The 17,457-nt window shown below is 42.3% G+C and overlaps 1 protein-coding gene across 1 annotated transcript in view; it reads left to right on the top strand.

Annotated features, from left to right (window-relative positions):
* The window catches only part of LOC134078306 (titin-like), a 143,195-nt gene that overhangs the window by 117,042 nt on the left and 8,696 nt on the right, over positions 1-17,457 (top strand). Inside the window, 30 exon segments of the mRNA XM_062534132.1 lie at positions 34-621; positions 889-1,191; positions 1,300-1,596; positions 1,692-1,979; positions 2,101-2,400; positions 2,488-2,790; positions 2,917-3,222; positions 3,344-5,110; positions 5,267-5,560; positions 5,659-5,943; positions 6,045-6,344; positions 6,792-8,909; positions 9,010-9,312; positions 9,420-9,725; positions 9,819-10,109; positions 10,217-10,516; positions 10,599-10,904; positions 11,008-11,373; positions 11,474-11,755; positions 11,851-12,444; positions 12,639-12,926; positions 13,057-13,356; positions 13,443-13,745; positions 13,861-14,163; positions 14,292-14,876; positions 14,974-15,273; positions 15,366-15,665; positions 15,789-16,364; positions 16,455-16,760; positions 16,855-17,448. Of these exon segments, the coding sequence (XP_062390116.1) occupies positions 34-621; positions 889-1,191; positions 1,300-1,596; positions 1,692-1,979; positions 2,101-2,400; positions 2,488-2,790; positions 2,917-3,222; positions 3,344-5,110; positions 5,267-5,560; positions 5,659-5,943; positions 6,045-6,344; positions 6,792-8,909; positions 9,010-9,312; positions 9,420-9,725; positions 9,819-10,109; positions 10,217-10,516; positions 10,599-10,904; positions 11,008-11,373; positions 11,474-11,755; positions 11,851-12,444; positions 12,639-12,926; positions 13,057-13,356; positions 13,443-13,745; positions 13,861-14,163; positions 14,292-14,876; positions 14,974-15,273; positions 15,366-15,665; positions 15,789-16,364; positions 16,455-16,760; positions 16,855-17,448 (13,752 nt within the window).

The following is a 17,457-nucleotide window of genomic DNA, read 5'->3' as shown; positions in this document are numbered from 1 at the left end:
TTGAGTCTAAACATATCCTTTTCTTTTATTCAGATCCACCAGAGTTTGACATGAAGAACTACCCGAAAAACACTGTATATGTACGAGCAGGATCTAATTTGAAGTTTGAGCTGCCACTGACCGGAAAGCCAATGCCAAAGGTTACAATTGCAAGAAAGAATGTTGCTGCAAAAACGGGAAAGAGGTTCAACTATGAGGTGACACCAGAAAGCCTCCTCATCGATCTAAAGGAAAGCATTGCCAGTGATGCAGGCAGATATGACATCACCGCTTCCAATTCGAGTGGAACAACTAAGATGTTTGTTAACATTCTGGTTCTGGATAGACCTGGTCCACCAGTCGGCCCAGTTGAGGTTGGTGAAATAGGCGAAACAACTGTGTGCCTGAAATGGCTTCCACCCGTCTATGAGGGTGGCAGCCCCGTCACAAACTATGTTGTGTTGAAAAGAGAAACCAGTACACCTGCTTGGACAGAAGTAACCTCCCAGGTAGCACGAAGTGCTGTCAAAGTTACCAAGCTGACGAACAGAGAGGAATACCAGTTCAGAATCAAAGCAGAAAATCGCTTTGGAATCAGTGATCATATTGACACACAACCTGTGACGGTGAAACTTCCATACAGTAAGTACTTCTTCATGACCTGTCCTTATTTGCCTCTTCTAGTATTGTATGTGTATGTTTAAATAAATATACATAAAAATAGAGTATCTACGCACATCCTACGTCAATTTAGCCCGGGTGCAGGATCTTATAGAGTGATCATACAAAAAGATAAAAAGTATCCGCACACCAGTTTTTAGCTCCCAGTGAGAATTTATTGAAGCAACGTTTCGAGCAACAAAGCTCTTCCTCAGGCTTAAATATACATACTGTACTTTTCTCTTCTAGCCATCCCTGGTCCACCATCAACACCATGGGCTAGCTTTGTCTCAAGAGAGTGCATCACTGTATGCTGGCATGAGCCAGTTGCAGATGGTGGAAACCCTGTTTTTGGATACCATGTCCAAATGAAAGAGAGAAGCAGCATCCTGTGGCAGAAGGTCAACAAAACAGCTATTCCTGGAACTCAAGTCCGTATTACAAATATTTGCCCTGGTATGATTTATGAATTCAAGGTATCAGCAGAAAATGCTGCTGGTATTGGAAAGATAAGCAAAACATCTGAAGAAATACTCGCAATTGATGCTTGTGGTAAGTGAAACACTTCTCATGTTTGTTATGTAGAGCTCAATCTATTATCACCAAGCATTATTTTTGGTATTTATCAAATGTTTCATAAAATATGATTTGCAATTTCAGAACCTCCTGCCAGTGTTAAAGTTACTGAGGTCACAAAGAACTCCATCAGCTTAGCCTGGCAGAAACCGCCCTATGATGGTGGTAGCAAGATCACTGGCTATATGGTTGAAAGAAGAGAGGCTCCAAATGGCAGATGGGTGAAGGCTAACTTCACCAACATACTTGAGAGAAAGTTCACTGTCTCAGGCCTGTCACTGGATCAATCTTATGACTTCAGAGTCATGGCTAAGAATGCAATTGGCTCTGTCAGTAACCCTTCACTTATTGTTGGACCAGCAACTTGCGTTGACATAATTGGTAAGCTTGATAATGTTCCAAACCTGTTGAGGATTATTTACAATAGTAATGAAATACTTAATATTAATATTTGTTCAATGTTATATTTTCCCCAGGTGCACCAGTCATTGACCTTCCACCAGAGTACTTAGATGTTGTACAATATAAAGCAGGTGTCACTGTCAAGATCAAAGTTGGAATTATCGCTAAACCTTTGCCAACAATTGAATGGCTCAAGGATGACAAGGAGTTGGTACAGACTTCTACTGTTTCAATTGAGAACACCACTGATACCTCCGGCATTCTTATCAAAGATGCAACTCGTCTTAACACAGGAACATATGAAATTAAAATAAAGAATGTTCTGGGCACAGCAACTGCACAAATTAGAATCCAGATCCTAGGTATGCTTGTAATACTGCATCTACACTTTTCTGCCCTCATTTTTTCAAAGACACAACTCATTTATTTTTCAAGTATATCTGCAAAAGTTCTAATGTGTTTCTCTTGTGTTCTTCCTAACAGATAAACCTGGACCTCCTGCTGGTAACATTGAATTCAAATCTGTCACAGCTGACAACATTGTAATTGCATGGGAACCAGTCACTGATAATGGTGGAGCTGAGGTCACCCATTATATTGCTGAGAAACGAGAAACAAGCCGCGTGATTTGGGCGACCATTTCTGAAGAATTGCATGCCTGCACTGTCTCTGTTCACAAACTTGTCAGAGGTGCAGAGTATGTCTTCCGTGTACGTGGTGTCAACAAGTTTGGCCTCGGTGATACTCTGGAATCTGAGCCTGTTATTGCCAAGAATTCCTTCGGTAAGAATTAAACATAAAGGCGTTAACATACCTCCATTCAAAGTAACATTACTAAAACATTACTAAAATGATTTCTTCTTCCTGTAGTTACCCCTGGACAACCTTCTACACCCGAGGTCACAGAAGCAAACAAGACATCCATGAAAGTTGTATGGGACAAGCCAGGCATTGATGGTGGTAGTATGGTAACCGGCTACCTCATTGAGAGAAGAAACAAAAAGAGTCTTCGTTGGAAGAGGATCTACAAAGACCCAATTAGTGAAACTACACTCGAGGTTCATCATCTCACTGAAAACAATGAATATCAGTACCGTGTTTGTGCTATTAACAGAGCTGGAGAAGGTCCATTCTCTGAGGTGTCTGACTACTATAAGGCAGCTGATCCAGTTGGTAAGTTTTGTTTTACTTTGCCAGCTTATCCTAAGTGTAGTAAAAACCTTTCTGGGAACCTGATCATTGAATAATGAATAAATACACAAATAATTAATTGATTTTTACCTTTCGTCCTCTTTTTAGAAACACCACTTGAACCACAAAAACTTAGAGTTGTTGACTCTACTAAAACGTCAATTACTCTTGGATGGTCTAAACCTGAATGGGATGGTGGAAGTGAAATCATCAGCTATGTTGTTGAGATGAGAGTGGGAGAAGAAGAAGAATGGACTGTCATTAGCCGTAAGGGTGAAGTGAGAACGGCAGAGTATGTGGCATCAGGCCTGAAACCAGACACTGATTACTATTTCCGTGTGTCTGGTGTCAACTGTGCTGGCCGTGGAGATCCAATTGAAATGGAGGACCCAGTTCAAGCAAAGGATATTCTTGGTATGCTGACACAATGTTTTTTTATTTTGCTGACAGTCAATTTTTACGCTGACACTATTCTTAAGATATCAGAAATTTGTTGAAAGCATTATGTCATACTTTATACATTTTCTTTTTACAGAGGAAGCCATGGTTGATCCAGATGTAGCTATGAGAACACATTATATTGTGAAGGCAGGAAAGGATGTGGAAATTATCGTACCTCTGAAGGGCAGACCTGCTCCAAGTGCATCCTGGAAGAAAGATGATGTCAACATTGACAAAGATCCAAGCTATGAAATTCACAACACAGATACAACATCAGTTATGGTGATCCGGGAGGTCACAAGAAAAGACACTGGCAAATACATTGTTGAGATTCAGAATGGTGTAGGCCAACCAAAATCTCTCACTGTGTCTGTTAAAGTTCAAGACACGCCAGCAGCCTGCACAAATTTGACAATCAAAGAAGTCACTCGTGGCAAAGTCACTCTTAGCTGGGAACCACCTCTTTTAGATGGTGGTGCAGAAATCACCAACTTCATTGTTGAAAAGAGAGATTCTTCCAAACGTGCATACTCTTGTGTAACAAACAAATGCAAAGAATTAACTTATGTAATTGAGGAGGTATCTGAGAAGACATCCTACTTCTTCCGTGTCTTAGCTGAGAATGAAAATGGCATAGGTGATCCCTGCGAGACTGTAGAACCAGTGAAAGCTACTGAGACTCCTGGTCTAGTCAAAGAGCTTTCTATGAAAGACTCTTCCAAAGAGTCTGTTACACTACAGTGGAATAAACCAGACTATGATGGTGGTAGCATTATAACTGACTATATTATTGAAAAGAAACTCAAGGGTGAAGAAGAATGGGCACCTGCTGGTACTAGTAAGCACCTTGAATATGAAGTTAAAAAGCTGAAAGAACTCACAGAAATGTTCTTCAGAGTCTGCTCAAAGAACGAGAAGGGCACTGGTGATTTCACAGAAGTTGGACCTATCAAAGTGGTGGACTTCATCATTGCACCAGAAGCAAGCCTTGAGGAATATCCAACTGGAGAAATTAGTGTGCGCCTTGGACATAATGTCCATATTGAATTGCCATACAAGGGCAAACCTCGTCCTAGACTAATCTGGCTGAAGGACAATCTGCCGCTCAAGGAAAGTGAGCAGGTGCGCTTCAAGAGGACAGAGAACAAAGCAACTTTAATGATTAAAAATGTAACTAAAGACAATGGTGGCAAATACACACTCACTCTTGACAACAACTTCAAGAGAAATTCATTCCACATTCATGTCATTACTCTCGGACCACCATCTAAACCTATTGGACCCATTCGTTTGGATGAAGTCAGAGCAGAACACATTGCTATATCTTGGGATGAGCCAAATGATGATGGTGGCGGAGAAGTGACATGCTATACGGTGGAGAAGCGTGACACCTCCCAGTCAGACTGGAAGATGGCCTGCTCAAGTGTAGTGGGAACATCATTTAAGGTACCTAACCTCATCAAAGGATTACAGTATCAATTTAGAGTGTGTGCTGAGAACAGATATGGTGCTAGCGACCCACTTGTTTCACAAAGTGTCATTGCCAAGCATGAGTTCAGACCACCAGGTCCACCTGGCATGCCTTTTGTATTCAATATCACCAATGATGGCATGAGTCTTCAGTGGGAAACACCAGTATATGATGGTGGTTGTCCAGTCCTTGGCTACCATGTTGAGAAGAAGGAGAAGAACAGCATCATGTGGCAAAAAGTTAACACAATTCTAGTGACCAAAACAGAATTCAGAGTCCTGGAGCTCATTGAGGGTCTGGAGTACCAGTTCAGAGTGTATGCCCAGAATGATGCTGGACATAGTCGCATGAGTGATGTCAGCAAGTTGAACACAGCTGTTTCTCCAGTCGGTAAGTTCCAAATAAATGCAATAATCTGTGTTGGTCTTTATCGATTTTTAATGATTAAATATGTCAATGTTTTACAAAGTGATTTTGCATTGCATTCATCACCGCTGTTGAAAACAAATAAATTGTAATAATGGTATGACATTTACCTAATTATAGATCCTCCTGGTACACCTGACTACACTGATGTTACCAGTAACTCAGTGGCTCTTAAATGGGATCCACCTAAGCGTGATGGAGGAAATAAGATTGTTGCCTACAATGTTGAGAAGAGACAAGGAAAAGGCCGTTGGTTCAAGTGCAATTTCCAAGATATTCCTGAAAGTGATTTCATTGTGACTGGACTTGCTTGCAATGAACGCTACGAGTTCAGAGTTACTGCCAGAAATGCCATTGGAACCATGAGCCCACCTTCTCAGTCCTCTGGCTTCATTGTGGTCAGAGATGAAAGCTGTAAGTATATCGTGACCTAAAAATAACACAACCTCAGCACGAAATATGTTGTTTTGCTTGAAATATTAATGTTTCTATGTGAATCCTTTATTTTCCAGTTTCTCCAAACATCGAATTTGGACAGGAGTACTTTGAAGGAGTTGCTGTTAAGGCTGGAGACAACATCAGGATCAAGGTTTCTATTTCTGGACGCCCAACACCCAAGGTTGTATGGTACAAGGATGGTGAGGAAATCACGAAGAAGATGATGGACATCATCTCTGCTCCTGGAACCAGCTCAATCTTTATTAGAGATTCTGATCGTACCCACCGTGGACTGTATTCTGTAGAAGCCATAAATACCTCTGGAAAGAAGAGGGAGGAGATAAATGTCCAAGTCTTTGGTATGCATTACTACATCCATTTCCTTTTTTTTGTTTTGCAATTTGGCTTTAACATTACATTATTGAATCTGATATCTCATATCGTATATCTATCTTCATAGATACACCTGGAGAGCCAGTGGGACCCATTGTCTTCTCAAATATCTCAGAGGGCAAAGCAACACTTTCATGGAATCCTCCTGAAAATGATGGCTGCTCTGAGATCACCCACTACATTGTTGAGAAGCGTGAAACATCTAAAATCTCATGGGCTCTTGTCACAGATCAGTGTGAGGAGTGTACATACAATGCCTCAAAGCTGATCAAGACTAATGAATACCAGTTCCGAGTTTCAGCAGCCAACAAGATAGGTGTTGGTAGACCACTGGATTCTGTACCTGTTATCGCACAGATGCAATACAGTAAGTGAATGTTCTGCTGTTATATTATTATATACATGTACATTATATTATTCCTGACACTTAGTTGTATGGCGGGGATCACACTACCTAGCGGCAAGCGGCAGGTTTCCTATTGTTCTCTATGGTTCGGCAGCGGAACGGTGACAACACTGGCGTAATGCTATCGTTGAGCAAACTGAGAGTTGAACTTGGTTCAACTTTGAAGCGCAACGCTCGGCTCATCACAATCAGTTTGAGAATGTTTAAGTATTTTAACCAATCAGATTCGTCTAAGGACATAGCAACAAAGATTGAACATAGAAACGAGATAGAATGTTTAGATATATTATTATAGTCTGAGCGTTGCATTATGCTTGCCGCTTGCCGCTGGCTAGTGTGATCCCCGCCTATTTGTATAGTCATTGCAAATACATGTGTGCCATTCTAATTTTTCCCACTGTTTCACAGCCTATCCAGATGCTCCTGGTACACCAGATGCAACAGCGGTTGATGGAGAAAGTATAACAATTGCCTGGACAGCTCCAACTAATGATGGAGGAAATCCGATCAAGCATTATATCGTTGAAAGGCGTGAGAAGAAGACTGGCCGCTGGACAAAGGTTTTGACCAAAAAACCCATCACCGAAGTTGCACACCGTGTTACTCATCTCACAGAAGATGTAGAATATGAGTTCCATGTGATGGCTGTGAATGATGCTGGAATTGGACAACCTAGCAATATATCAATGCCCATCAAGTGTTGTGAGCCTACAGAGACCCCTGATGCTCCTTCCATTGTCAATGTCTTTGATTCCACCAAGACATCCATCAGCTTGGAATGGACCAGACCGGCATGGGATGGTGGAATGGAAATCCAAGGTTATGTAATTGAGATGACTACAGCTATCAAGAAGGTGGTAGAGGAGGAGGAGGAAGAGGAGGAGGAGGAGGAGGAAGATGAGGAGGGCTGGGAGAGAGTCAACGAAGATTTGTGCACAGCAACAAAATATGTTGTTACTGGGTTGAAATCTGACATTGACTACAGGTTCCGTGTCTGTGGTGTGAACAGTGTTGGAAAGGGAGAGACCTGTGAAATCCCTGAGCCAACCCAAGCTGTTGACAGAGTCATGGCACCAGAGATTTACATTGACGCAAGCTTCAAGCAGACACATATAGTGAAGAGTGGAGGATCTGTCTATCTTGGTATTGCATTCAAGGGAAAGCCAGATCCTGCTGTCACATGGGTTAAGGAGGATGGTGAGCTTGGCGTTTTATCAGAAATAAGTACCACAGAAGGCACATCTTCATTGACTCTGGAGAACTGCTCAAGAAATGACACAGGAAAGTACACTGCCACCCTTGAGAACAACAGTGGCTCTAAATCCATTACATTTACTGTCAAGGTCTTAGATACACCTGGACCACCAACAAATGTGACCTTCACAGAAGTTGCAAGAGGTGGTGTGTCATTGAAATGGGAGCCTCCACTTAATGATGGTGGTGCCCGAATTCATCATTACCTTGTTGAGAAGCGAGAAGCTTCACGCCGCACTTGGACAGAGGCTGCAGGAAAATGCCTTGCCCCAAAACTGAGTATTTCTGAACTTCTTGAGGGAGTTCCCTACTTCTTCAGGGTATTGGCAGTAAATCAGCATGGCCCTGGAGAGGCATTTGAATTCACAGATCCAGTTGTAGCCACTGCAGAACCTTCAGCTCCTAAAAGACTGGATGTTCTTGACACCACTGATACATCTGTTACTCTTACCTGGCTCAAACCTGAACATGATGGTGGTAGTCGCATCACCAGTTACACTATTGAGGGTAAAGCAAAGGACACAGATAAATGGATGGTTTGCGGTCAAACTAAAACTCTGGATTATGTTGTAGAAAACTTGCCAACAGGTGCAGAGTTTGAATTCCGTGTTAAAGCCAAAAATGATGCAGGCTTTAGTCCACCTAAAGGAATGTTTGCTGCAGTTGTTGTCAAAGAGCCTCACATTGAACCAACTGCAGATCTCAGTGGAATTGACCATCAGCTCATCACATGCAAGGGTGGTGCAACCTTTGAAATTGATGTTCCCATCAGTGGAAGGCCAGCTCCAAAGGTGACCTGGAAACTGGAGGAAATGAGGCTGAAGTCAACAGATAGAGTATCAATTGTAACAACTAAAACCAGGACTACTCTAATTGTTAAGGAGAGCATGAGAGGTGATAGTGGCAAATACTTCCTTACCCTTGAAAATGTCACTGGAGCAAAGACCTTCACTGTCACTGTCAATGTCATTGGCAGACCTAGTGCACCTGAGGGATCCGTTGAGGTTTCATCAATCACATCTGAATCTTGTGTGATTTCCTGGAATTTACCTGAGGATGATGGTGGCACTGAAATCACCAACTACATTATTGAGAAGCGCGAGTCTGGATCCACAGCTTGGTCACTTATCAATTCCAGTGTGAAGCGCACTTCCTTCATGGTCACAAACTTGACAAAGTATATGCAGTACACTTTCCGTGTCCGTGCTGAAAACAGATTTGGTGTGAGCAAATCCACTGAGTCTGAAACTATTGTTGCAGAACATCCATTTGGTAAGTCAGTCAAAATTGAAATGAATTGAAATACAGTTAATTGTATACATATGCACTTTGTATATATGTATGTCTAAGTTTTGTTCACTTCTTTGTTTAGTTCCACCGGGTCCGCCAACAAGACCTGAGATATTTGGTGTTTCTGCTACAACTATGAGCATTCGTTGGGAGGAGCCATACCATGATGGTGGAAGCAAGGTTAATGGATACTGGATCGAGAAGAAAGAACGCAACACCATTCTTTGGGTCAGGGAGAACAAGATCCCATGCTTTGAGTGTGTCTACAAAGTTGAAGGCCTTGCTGAGGGCCTGGAGTATCAGTTCCGTGTGTATGCCATGAATAGTGCTGGACTTAGCAAGGCAAGTGATGCTTCAAAGAGGAGGATTGCCCAGAATCCAGTTGGTAAGTGTAACATTTAAAGTTATAAAAGTAGTAGTTGTATTATTGTTCGATTATGTAATTATTTAATTTTTACAAATGTATAAATACTATTTTATTCTTGTGCTTAGATCCTCCTGGCAAACCAGAAGTAACAGAGGTGGGCAGGTCATCAGTATCAGTCAAATGGTCTACACCACTAAACGATGGTGGAAGCCCCATTACAGGATATATTGTTGAGCGCAAGCCATACACTGTCACTGGTGAAGGTCGCTGGCTGAAGTGTAATTACACCAATGTCACTGACACAAACTTCAAGGTCACTGCACTTGGAGAGGGTGAAGTCTATGAATTCCGAGTAATTGCCAAAAATGCAAATGGTGTGTTAAGCACGCCATCAGAATCAACAGGAGCTGTGACTTGCAAAGCAGAATACAGTAAGTCATGTCCCACCTATTATTTCTGATGTTGTTAATTGCTGTTATATATAGTTCTTTGAACGTTTTATTTATTTCGCTTTTGTTTTTTAGCTCCTCCAAGGGCAGAGCTTGACAGCAAACTTCTTGGTGACACTGTCACAGTAAGAGCTGGCTCTGATCTTGTTCTTGATGCTGCTGTTGGAGGCAAGCCTGATCCAAAAGCGTTCTGGTCTAAGGGAAAGAAGGAGCTGGAACTTTGTGAGAAGTACGCTTTGCAGTACACTGCTACCCGTGCTCTTGCAATCATCAAATTCTGCGATCGCAATGACACTGGCACATATGTTCTGTCAGTGAAAAATGCCAGTGGAATCAAGACTGCTGAGGTCAACGTCAAAGTACTTGGTAGGTATAATGACATGAAATAGCCTTGACTTGATATGATGACTAACTTGATGTGATTTGAGTGAGCTGTGAATATCATTGAACTCACCATTGATTTTTGTCTGTAGATACTCCTGGACCGCCAGCTGATGCGATTGTCATCAGCAATGTGACAGAGGATAAGTGCACCGTGACTTGGCAACCACCTCTTGAAGATGGTGGTGATGCTGTTGCACATTATGTCGTTGAGAGGAGGGACACCAACAGACTCAACTGGGTTGTGATGGAAGCAGAGTGCAAGGGCCTATCATGTGAAATCAGAAGACTTTTCAAGGACTGTGAATATCTCTTCCGTGTCAGAGGTGTCAACAAGTATGGGGAGGGTGTGCCACTGCAGTCTCAGGCTATCATTGCTAGGAACTACTTCAGTAAGTATTATCTTTCTGTCAATTTTAGTGATAGAAATACAGTGCAGTGTCTCATTTGTGTGTTGTGCTTTTGTTATTACAGCTGTGCCATCACCACCTGGACCACCCGAATTACTTGTTGTTGGAAAGGACTTCGCTACCATTGAGTGGCTGAAGCCAGAAAGTGATGGTGGAAGTCCAGTTACTAGCTACCTTATTGAAAGGCGTGAAAGGAAGAGCATAAGATGGATCAAGGTTAACAAGGATTCTGTGCTCTTGGACACAACTTTCAAGATCTCAGGCCTACAAGAAGGCAACATTTACCAGTTCCGTGTTTCAGCGATAAATGCTGCTGGTGATAGCGAAGCAAGTGAAGTATCCATGTATGCTGTCTGCAAAGAGGCAACATGTAAGTATTCACTGACTTACCAATCTTCCTAGACCAAGGATGACCAATTCTCAGGTTATGAAAAGCTGAAAACACTGACACTCCACTCTGCTTACTTTTCCAGGCACTCCTGCTCCTCCTTCAATTCCACGCATTACAGATACTCATGCAGAAAGCATTAGCCTGGCTTGGACAAGACCATTGGAAGATGGAGGTGCTGATATTATTGGATACGTTCTTGAAATGCAGGAGGAAGAAGCTGGAGCTGAAGCTAAAGCTGAAGCTGAAGCTGGAGCTGAAGATGAAGATGAAGATGAAGATGAAGGTGTATGGACCAAAACACATGAGAAGACTCTGAGAAACACAGAGTACACAGTGACAGGCCTTGTAACTGGCAAGAAGTACTACTTCAGAGTTGCTGCAGTCAATATCAATGGAATTGGTGAATTCAGTGATCCCTGCGCAGAGACAGAGCCTGTTGAAAGAATTGGTATGTTTATATTCAAATCAGTTTCTTGCAAGCATTGATATGAAATAGTAAGGACAAGAATCATCATTTTAATTGTGTCACAACCTCCTTTGTCTTTCAGTAATTCCTGACCTAGAGATTCCAGATGAGCTGACTAAGACTGTTTGCTTGAGGGCAGGAGGTTGCCTTCGTCTTTTTGTTACTGTTACTGGCAGACCAGCACCAACTATTGCCTGGAGCAAGCCTGGCACAGACCTTCATACCCGTGGCTTTATTGAAATAACTAGACACACTGCCTCTCTGATAATTGACAAGGTGCACCGCTACGATGCTGGCAAATACATCATCTCTGGAGAGAATTCTGCTGGCAAGAAGGAAGCTGCTATTCTTGTCAAGATTTATGGTACTTCACAACATTCATGTTTGTCACATCTTATATTTTTCCAGTACATGAGTTCATAGTCAGTCTATAATGATTGTATTGAATTTTTGTTTCAGATACTCCTGGTCCACCAGGTCCAATTAAAATCAAGGAACTTACATCTGAATCTGCTTTAATCACATGGGATCCTCCTACTGTTGATGGTGGTGCCCCTGTCAACAATTACGTTATTGAGAGAAGGGAGGCATCAATGAGAGCCTACAAGACGGTTACATCCAAATGCAGCAAGACCTCATACAAAATTGAAGGATTGATTGAGGGAATGCTGTACTACTTCAGGGTATTGCCGGAAAATCTTTATGGTGTTGGAGAGCCTAGTGAAACCCCTGATCTTGTGCTAGTATGTGAAGTGCCAATGCCACCGCATAAATTTGATGTTATTGACATAACCAAGACCACAGTAACTCTTGCATGGGAGAAACCAGAACACGATGGAGGAAGCAGACTTACAGCATACGTTGTTGAGGCCTGCAAATTTGGAACAGACAAATGGATGAAGGTTGCCACTCTTAAGATTACAGACTTAGAGTACACTATTACTGCTCTGACTGAGAATGAACAGTTCTTCTTCAGAGTCCGTGCTGTGAACAGCAGAGGACCAAGTGAGCCCAAAGAACTTGTAGCACCTGTAACTGTTCAAGAACAAAAAGGTAACATTACAATTGTATCATTATTACCCTTCATTACAATTTGTTCAGTTATTTTAAAATGTACCCCTTATAGCACTTATAATGACTATATTTTGTCAATTGTATTTTCTAATCTAATTGTATGTAGGAACACATTAACAGTATGCATGTGCAATGCTTCTACTCACTTTGTGATTTTGTTGTCTCTTTCACAGTTGAGCCACAAATCATCCTCACAGAACTTCCACAGAAGGCAGTCAGTGTTCTTGGTGGTAAAACTCTCGAGATAGAACTGCCACTTGTTGGCAGACCTCTCCCAAAGCCTCTATGGTATTTCAATGACAAAAAGGTGAAGTTTACTGATCGTGTAAAGGTGAAGAGCACCGGAAAGTCATCCAAGCTGACCGTGCTTGACACTACTATTGACGACACTGGAGACTACACTCTTGAAGTCAAGAACATTCATGGAACGGCTACAGAAACAATCAAAGCCACTGTTCTAAGTACGACCGCTTACGATGATAAAATTACCTAACCCTATAAACATCTTCATCTTTTCAGAGACAGTAAGAAAATGTTTGTGATTGCTATCAATGATCTTAAGTGTTCTATCTGTATTTCTCTTCTACCCAGCCAAACCTGATGAGCCTAGAGGACCAATCCGGATTGATGAGGTTGATGCTACCTCTGTCATGATCAGCTGGGAACCACCAATGAGAGACGGTGGAGCCACAGTCAGTGGCTATGTCGTCGAACAGCGTGAAGCTCATCGTCCTGGATGGGTGCCTGTCGATGATTCTGTCAGCAGACCAATCTTCAAGTTCCAGAGACTGACTGAAGGAGAGGAATATGTATTCCGAACTGCAGCAATTAATCGCTTTGGCACTGGAGACTACTTGCAGTCTGAGATTGTGATGTGCAAGAGTTCTACATGTAAGACGTTTTCACACACGGAAATACTGAAAGAGTATTTTTGTTCTACGTGAGGAATCTAAAATGTGTCTGTTGTCTTCCTTTAGCTATTCCTGGACCACCTGGCAGACCAACCGTGTTTGATGTGTCCCGTGATGGAGTGACCATTGCCTGGCATGAACCAGATGAAGATGGTGGAGCACCTGTTTCTGGCTATATCATTGAGCGCAAGGAGGTCAGAGCAGACAGATGGGTTCGCGCTAACAAGAACCCAGTGACCATGACCAGATACAGATCTACTGATCTGATTGAAGGTCTTGAATATGAACACAGGGTAATTGCCATTAATGCCAGAGGAGTTGGCAAACCAAGTCTCCTCTCCCCACGTGCTGTGGCAGCTGATCCTGTTGGTAAGTGCTGACATATTTATCATCCACAACATGAGATACATTATACGTTAAAATATGTGTTTTATATTTGAGTAATGACAGTGACAAAGGAATAAATTGTACATTCTTTCAACAGATCCACCTGGTGCTCCTCAGAACCCAAGAATCACAGACACAACTAAGACCTCTGTGTCTCTGGCTTGGAGTCCTCCAGATGAGGAGGGTGGCTCGAAGGTATCAGGTTATCTGATCGAGATGCAGAAGGTTGGCTCAGTGACTTGGATCAAGTGTAACACAACACCCTCAATGATCTGTGAGTACACACTGACCCAGATGCCTGCAGGGGAGGAATTCAAGTTCCGTGTTTTGGCTTGCAATTCTGGTGGTCCAGGTGAAGCAGCTGAAGTTCCAGGAACAGTCACCATAACAGAGATGCAAGGTGAAAAAATTTAGTATTTTATTGTCTCATGTCCTTTGTCATGTCATGTCCTGTAATTCTTTAAAGTGATAATTAATGTCAGTTGGTGAGATAGATTGTACTAATCATGTCTATGTGGTTTATTTCAGAACCTCCAAGTTATGATCTTGAGCTCAAGTACAAGGATGTCTACATTGTCAGACAAGGTGGAGTCCTCAAACTTACCGTGCCCATCAAGGGTAAACCAAGTCCTACATGTAAATGGACAAAGGATGGTGCTGATGTCTCAGAACGGGCAATGTTCGTATATGATGAAGATGTCAGTGAGCTTGTCATCAAAAATGCAGACAGGAGTGACTCTGGTCTGTACGAGCTTGTGATCCAGAACAAGGTTGGCAAGAAGGTTCTGCGCATCAAGGTTAAAGTGATTGGCCGTCCAAATGCACCAGAGGGCCCTCTTGCATATGAAGAAATCCAAGCACATTCTGTGAAATTATCCTGGAAACCACCTACTGATAATGGTGGCTCTGAAATCCTTGGTTACATTGTGGAGAGGCGTGAGCTTCCTAAGACAGCTTGGTACACTGTGGACTCTAGGGTGGTTGAAACATCACTGGTCCTTAAGGGACTGAATGAAGGTGCCGAGTACCACTTCAAGGTGACTGCTGAGAACCAGTTTGGCATCAGTGGATCTCTCAAATCGGAAGAGACCCTTGTTCCAAAGACTCCCATCTGTGAGTACTCACATTATTATGCTATTCTTTGATGTGTTCCTGTGTTTAAAAGAACATTCTATCAATTGCATCTCTTTTATTTAAACTTCATCAACAGGTGTACCTGAAGTCTCAACAAATCCACCTGAAATTATGGATGTCACAAAGAGCTCAGTTGCGCTGGCCTGGACTAAGCCTAGAGATGGTGGATCAGCAATAACGGCATACTATGTTGAGTTCAAACTCACATCATCTGAAACTTGGGAGCGCCATGAACATAAGATTACTTCTACCATGTACACTCTGACTGGTCTGACTGCCGATGCTGAATATCAGTTCAGAGTAGTTGCTGAAAATGAAATTGGTCAGAGTGAACCTGGACCTGCATCTGATGTAGTTATGTGCAAAGATCCATTTGGTAAGTCAGCAATCATCTCTACATTCACTAATAAGTAGCTTACTTGATTTAATGTTGTTTTGCATATTTGTAACATATACTTTTTCCTACAGACAAACCAAGTCAACCAGGTGAGATTGATATAGCAAGTGTTACCAATAACGCCATTACCATTCGCTGGGGAGAACCTGAGTGTGATGGTGGAAAGGAGATCCTTGGTTATTATGTTGAGTATAGAAAGTCTATTGAAAGCACCTGGAAGAAATGCAACAAGAAGCGCATCAAGGAGAAAGAATTCCTCATACCAAGTCTGCAAGAGGCAACTGAATATGAGTTCCGTGTGTTTGCTGAGAATGCGACTGGAATCAGCAGACCTCGTAGAACAGCCACAGGCATTAAAACCAAACTTGCTTGTAAGTTTTTAGTTTTGGATAGCCCTCTAAGTGACATAACAATTTGTCTTTATTAGATAAGATTTACAGATGATATGATAAGCAAAATATAGATGTCTAACATTTGATTATTGTCTTCAACAGCTGGATCAGCGCCAGGCCTTAGGAAAGAGATGGATGAGGTAACAGCAAAACTTGGACAGACAGTAACCATGAAATGCCAAATAGTCGGCCGACCTATACCCGACATCAAATGGTTTAGATTTGGAAAGGAACTCAAGGTGGGCATGAAATATGAAATGAGTTCTGATGGTCGTAACCACCAACTGGTTGTGGTAGCAGACCAACAGGAAGATGAGGGCGAATATACTTGCAAAGGCATTAACGAGGCCGGTGAAGCTGAGACCACAGGTGTCCTTGTTTTGGAGGCATCTCCTCGTTTCAATCCTGATTATCCTCTGAAGAGCACATACTATGCTGAATGTGGCACTACCGTGCGCATTCATGCCGCCTACATCGGACGTCCTCAGCCAAAGATCATGTGGCTCCATGGCCCTACACAACTGCAACCCTCTGAGAGCATTATTATGGAGAACACAGAGCATTACACTCATTTGGTTCTCAAGAATGTGCAGCGCAGAGTGAATGGAGGAAAATACAGAATTCGCATCAACAACCACTTTGGCAGTGCTGACACCGTATTCGCACTTGAAATCTTTGGTATGTAATTATTATTATTTTGTTACTGTCACCATTTAATGTGTTCAATTATTTAGATGAATTAATTATGTCTGTCTGGTCTTTTTTCAGATAAACCCTCCATGCCAGAAGGTCCAATCAAGCTTGAGGCTCTACTGAAGAACTCTGTGATCATTAGCTGGAAACCACCAAAGGACGATGGTGGTTCGATGATCACAAATTACATTGTTGAGAGACGTGAGGACAAGGAAGGTGATGAATGGCAACTAGTGTCATCTTCCATCACTGGAACATCGTGCCGCATTCCCAATTTGATTGAAAATGCTGGATATCACTTCCGTGTATCTGCACAAAACAAATATGGCAACAGTGAGACACTTGAGACTCCAAATGCAATCCTCATTAAGAGTCAGTTAGGTAGGTTCGGTTAAATGTACTAACTTGACTCAAACAATGCTATATCAAGAATATCATGTATGGATATTTACATGTATGTTTTATTGCTTTACAGAAAAGCCTGGAGCACCACTGAGTGTTTCTGTTGCTGGTATAACAAAGAACTCTTGTGTTGTATCCTGGAGACCACCCCTTAGTGATGGAGGCTCCAAGATCAAGACTTACTGCTTGGAGAAAAGAGATAAGAAGAAGGGTGAATGGGTCTCTGTGACAAGTGATGAAATTCACCAGACAGTGTTCTCTGTCAAGGGCCTGACTGAAGGTGTTGAGTATGACTTCCGTGTCAAATGTGAAAATCTGGGAGGACACAGCGAATGGAGTGAAGTGTCTCCAATTGTTATTCCCAAGACTGATGTTGATGTTCGTGCGCCTGCCTTCAAAGAGGAGCTCAGGAACATGAGTGTCAGATACAAGAGCAATGCAACACTTGTTTGCAAGATTACAGGACAGCCCAAGCCTGTGGTGAAATGGTTCAGACGTGGCAAAGAGATTCAGTCTGATGGCAAGAAACTAAAAGTGCAGGAATTCAAGGGTGGCTATCATCAGCTTGTCATAACTGCTGCAGATGAAGAAGACTCAACTGTCTATCAGATCAGAGCAACAAACCAGGGTGGATCAATCTGTGCAACAGTCTCCCTGGATGTTGAAGGTAAATTCA

The sequence above is a fragment of the Sardina pilchardus genome, chromosome 4 (assembly GCF_963854185.1).
Source record: "Sardina pilchardus chromosome 4, fSarPil1.1, whole genome shotgun sequence".
NCBI classification, from domain to species: Eukaryota; Metazoa; Chordata; class Actinopteri; order Clupeiformes; family Clupeidae; genus Sardina; species Sardina pilchardus.
This window is presented reverse-complemented; position numbering and strand designations above follow the sequence as displayed.